The sequence below is a fragment of the Plasmodium brasilianum genome, chromosome 7 (genome assembly GCF_023973825.1).
Source record: "Plasmodium brasilianum strain Bolivian I chromosome 7, whole genome shotgun sequence".
Taxonomy (NCBI): domain Eukaryota; phylum Apicomplexa; class Aconoidasida; order Haemosporida; family Plasmodiidae; genus Plasmodium; species Plasmodium brasilianum.
Genome location: NC_090120.1, coordinates 317,533 through 323,532, shown reverse-complemented (window position 1 = coordinate 323,532; position 6,000 = coordinate 317,533). Strand labels below are relative to the sequence as shown.

Genomic DNA, 6,000 nt, shown 5'->3' with positions numbered 1-6,000 from the left:
TACTATTGATGTACGGAGAAATGAAGTTTAAGCGATGTTATAATAAATATACTGATTTTAGAAAAAACACATTCCAGATACTTAAAAATATCTACTTTATTCTTAGTAATGTTATGTTCTTAACGAAATTCCTTCTAGTATGTATATGAATATTATTATTCATTTTAGATTATGTATTTATATAGACCCACAAAAGTAAAAAAAAAATAAAATATATATTTATTACAGTTTGTGTATTTCTATGTTTGTTTTATTAATGAACTCTATTCTTTTGATGTAATTTTTTATTCTAACATGTTCTACTTATTTGTATATATTTATATATATTTTATTATTCACAGTAACATTTATTAGATATTACTAAGTATTCTTAACGAACACATGATATATATATAAAAGAATTATCTGTATCTATGTATTTATGTAAAATTTTAGCGTAAAATATGGGCTCATTTAATTTGATATATGAGATTGCAATTAATGCAACATAATAAATTAGGAGATTTATAATTTTAACAACTATAACTTTTCTTGGCTTGTTTTATGGTTGTAAATATTTAAATGAATAATTTTTTAAACATATGTATTATATATTAGTTCTAATTTAATTATAGTTAGTCTTTCTTCTTTTAATAAGGGTATATCAGTGTTTTAATTTTTTTCTTAATATGTATTATACAAATATGTACTTCATAAATATTAATTGAAAAGGATTACTATGAAAAGTATATATTTCCTAACATGTTTCATATAAATATATTTTTAATAGATTTTTATATTATTTGCATAGTTAAAGATGCATTTATATATATAAACTAATATTGTCATACCCTTAAGAACGAATTCTTAATAAATTACCATCAATTTTAGAATTTGTGCAAATTTATAATTAAATGGAGAGCTTAAATCCATGTATCATTAATAACTTACACAATGATTAAATGTAAACATGTTTAATAACTATTGCATAGATATGTATGATAAAATAAATATAATAATAAAGAGATATTGTATTTTTTCCTTTTTAACACTACTAAGTGAAAACTTTTTCGAAGAAATATTAATCCCTTATTAGGACATATCATAGAATAGTTACTCATTTTGTCATATTTTAAGGAATAAGTATTTTAGAAAAGTGAATAATATACCTATAATACTATTATATTAAAATTTAAACAGGATATAAATGAAATTTAATGCGAATATATTTTTTCCATAATATTATTATATATAGTTAATCATTTATTTAACTGCGATACTTCGTATTATTTCTGTATTCAGTTATTTTTAACAGAAAACGTTGAATATTAAATAGCTTCAAAAATATTATGAGTTTACATAAATGAATAGGATATTTATAGGATATTTGTATTTCTTTTCTTAGTAATATAATATTAAGTAAAATAAAATCCAAGTTATATGTATACGTTAGTTAATATAAATGTTATTGAGCGTTTATTAATGCTATAAGAAATGTATTTCCATTAAAATATTAAGCTCTATTTTGACGAAGATGATTAACTATATAAGGGTATATATATGCATTTTGATTAATGTTATATACAAGCATTTAAAAAAACTTTAATTTGTTCAAAAGTGGAATTATGTAAATTCTCATTAAGCCCCCAAATTAAAACTAATAATTTTTAGTTATTATACTATACATATGTATAAAAATGTATTGTGTATAATATGAAACAGTTTATATATTTAACTTTTTATGAAAAAATGTACTTCTAGATAGAAAAATTAAGATAAATATATGGATCAATGTAGCTAAAAAGGCCCACTAACTCGCATAACAAAATTTTAATATATTTCATAATTTTTTTTTTTTTTGAACTCTAAAATGGTATTTTAAATTTTATTTTTTATGTTTATTGTCAATTTCTTATTTTATTTGTTGGAGTAATAATATTTTTATAATAATAAAATAAAATAGAATTTTATCTAAGAATTTTGCAGGTGTTTTTGGCAAATATAATAGTTTTATAATTGTCATTATTTGGTTTACACCACATATGTAATATGAAAAATTTAACACAACATTTTTGTTGTTATAAGCATTATTTAAAAAAAGAATATTTATTTAAATGTATCTATTGTTTAATCTACATCTGTAATATTATTTTTGTTACAAAATATTCTTGTAACAGATAAAATGAAAACTAATGTATTAGTTCTAAAAATGTCAGTACACATATTACTAATTAATATATATTGGTAAATCATATTGTTACACTTTTTTTATTTGTGACATGCTTAAAATAACCTGTATATTAATCTCATAGGTAATTTTATGTTATTTGGAATATTTTTAAATTATGGTAATTGCATGAAATGTTCATATACTAATTTCACTGTGTCATTTTTTTTTATTTTTATAATATATATTAATATTTCTTCAAATATTTATATGTGAGTAAAATATATAAATATTAAAGGGATTATTTTAAAAAATTTCCATTTAGAAATAATGATATAATTTAAATTTAATTAGGAATAAAATATCTTTAAAATATGACGCAAAAATAAAAAATATGTCTTTATTTACTTTTTAAATATATATAATTTTTCATAGATTGAAGAGCACATTGTATATTGAATTTTATAAATATATTGTAAACCATAAATTAAATTACATGTTCATGTGACAACTAAACAATGTGTTATTTTCGAAAAACGAAAAAATTTATATAAGTTATTGACTACTTCATTAAATATTACAATTATTGTATAGTTATGATGTTTAATATTTAATAAAATAAATAACACTTTTTTTCAAAGTGTAATATCTAAGAAATTAAAATTCATAATAGGAAAACGTCATTAAAATTAGAAATTACTATAATAATATATAAAATATAGCAATAGATCTATATTCTACACGTTTCATGCGGAAAATTGAATTAATATTTCGAAATATTAATATATCGTATATTTTTTTTTTTTTACAATGAAGAATTTCTATGAAAAAAACTTGTAGTTACTAGATTATATAACGTAATTAACATATTAATTTGGAATATCATGAATGAATTAAAATTATATTATTGTATTTATAGTTATTTTTTTATTTATAATGTAAATATTAAAAATTTATAATATATTTTTATTGGTATGTTATTTTGGTGCGAATTCTAAAATACATCTTAGGTGTATATATGTTATTAACTTTCTGTGAAGAAATAATATACAAAAATTGAAAAGGTATTTATTTTACAATTATAATTAAATGCATAATACGTTATTGTAAATATAATTATTTCTGAATATATTACAACTTTAGAAACATATATTATGGAACAAAAAATTATATTGTTTTTATTTCTTAAAATTTCAAAGTTTTTACTCTTAACTTGGATATGCCGCTTTGAAAATGACATGGTATGATAGTATAATTTATATTTAAAATTTTTATTTTTATGAAATCTTTTATTTAGGATAATCATATATTTCCATTTAAATAATAAATATTTACAATTTTCTTTTATTTTAGAGCCCTTTAAACAAAAATTTGGATGAAAAATGCTGTCTTCATAGAAAATTAAATACAACAAATTATCGATTATTAGGAAAATATGTGGAGGATAAGGATTCGAGTATTTGAAATTTTAAAATATAAATTCCAAATAATGAAGTAAAGAAAGAAAATATATATCTAATAATAAGAAGGCAGTAAAAGGAAAACATGAATACTCATATAGAAGTTCGTTATATAATGAGGAATACAATAAAAGTGTTGAGAAAAATAAATTTGGTGTACCTAAAATAAAAAAATATTTCGATTTTGAAAAAAAAAAAATTTAATGAACTTAATTATGAAGATTATCTTAAAAATATCAAGACTATTGAATATAAGCAATATAAAAAACTATCATGTAAAAAACGAAGAGTACGAATTGCTTTACTTTTGTTAGTTATCCTGGTATTAATACTACCCATATTAGATCTTTCATTAGAGAAATTTATAGATGGTGGATTGTTGGCTTTATTAGAGTTATTATCCCGAGCTGAAGCTAAAGGAGATAGTGTTGAGTCTGGGGTACAGGGATCCTTAATAATATTGTTAATCCAAAGTAAATAGAGTATGCTACAAAAAATATCTGCATTAACTATTTTCTTTTATTGCTTACCTTTCCTTATATTTTTATTAGTGATAATTTATTACTATAAAAAAGTTATAAAATATGAAAATATTAAGTTAAAAAAACGATTAAATAAGAAGTAATGTGTATTTTTTTGCAAAGATGAATTTACCATATATAGTCATATCTTTATAGTATAATTAACAATCATAAGAATAACTATTTTTATTTTATAATTACAACTACATATACCAGTACTTTTATATGGAGGCAATAAAAAAGTATGTTCTTAGATATTTTGTTAATTTGAATTTTTGAATGCTTGAATAATTTTCAACATGTATTTTAAGGAATGATTTCAGTTTATCTAATTATTTTGTCTCTATATATACAACTTTGTGTTATAATAGGTTTTTTGAATAATTTATATATATTTGTTTAAAATTAATATATAATATAATAAATTATATAATTTTATTAGAGTGTATCACTTTTAATTTGAATAAACCATTTTTTGTTTTTCTTATCAATACTAAAATTATTATATGTTTAGGTTATTTAAGAAAATGTATTCTTATAATCATGTTTACAATAAATGTGGCGCTTTATGCATTTAGTGTATATATATAAATAATTTGTATTACAGTGATACATATATATATTTTTTTTTCATCAAAAAAAAAAGTTAGGATTTATTTTATAAAATATATTTTATGAGGGATATTTTATAAGAGATAATATATATAAAAATCTTTTTAAAAGACATAATTGTTTGCATAGTCTAAATATGTAATTATAAATATATCATGATTTATTGTACTTTTTAATTTTAAATTATTTATAAATGATTATAAAACTTTGAGATTCTAAATCATTAAAATTAAAGGAGGTTTTTAAGCTAACTATTATATTATTTCTTTACATAATAGTAGTGTTTACTCAATGTTTAACAATTTACTTGAATATATATTATATTGAAAATTCATTTAAAAAATCTATATATTTTTTATATCATTAAAAGATTATATTATTTGACATAAATTAAAAAAATATTAATGTATAATTTGTTGGATTTATTTCTAAATATCATATATTTGAGATGAAATAATGGCTTGTTCATATATCGTTTTATAATATGATCTGTAATATTATTTTCGTATTTCACTAACAATTACATTAGATATAATGAATTATTTAAATCTTGGAATTTGAAGAAATTGTACAATTGAAAACATCAAAAGACTTATTTTATGAATTATATATATTACTCGTTTTGTTTTATGGAAATTTTTTATCATATATTTGGGTTCTACTATTTTATAACCTAATTCTAATAGTTGTTGTGTACTTACTTTATTATCTACTAAACAAAAATATTAGCTAATAGGAATTACAATAAATATTTAAATGCGATTATTAATTTAACTATTTTTAAGATGTTTTAATTTTTTATTAATTTTAATTTATATACTAGATTTTTATATGTGCTGATACTCTATATTAAATGAATTAGCTAATTGATAACTATCTTGAAATATTTTCCTTCGTTTAATTATAATTTTGTTTATTTTACAATAGTTGAATGCGAAACTTGATATAATGATATATGAATATATTTTAAATGTACCTAGTATTAGGATAAATATTTAGTGAAATATTTATGGATGCCTATTACTGGCTATATATACTTTCATAGTATTAATAGAAAAATATGTTATATTAAGGATATTCTAGAAAATGAAAAATTAATAAATTTTATACAGTAGTGATAGATTTTATTCTTTATGTTTATACAGAATATATCTATACAAATTAATTCATTTTCATAGAGCTAATAATTATAATACGATACCTTTATTATTATGATTAAAATGTGTAAAAATATCTATTAAACCTCTAATAGGGGACTTAA

General features: G+C 18.9%; 1 protein-coding gene across 1 annotated transcript; it reads left to right on the top strand.

The window, feature by feature from the left end:
* Nucleotides 1-3,300: 3,300 nt before the first annotated feature.
* On the top strand, nt 3,301-4,087 carry MKS88_001802 (fam-l protein; the record flags this gene model as incomplete). Its single annotated transcript, XM_067214762.1, has 3 exons — nt 3,301-3,387; nt 3,500-3,602; nt 3,921-4,087. The coding sequence occupies 3 exons, from the start codon at nt 3,301-3,303 to the stop codon at nt 4,085-4,087; spliced, it is 357 nt and encodes a 118-aa protein (XP_067074108.1).
* Nucleotides 4,088-6,000: the final 1,913 nt, after the last annotated feature.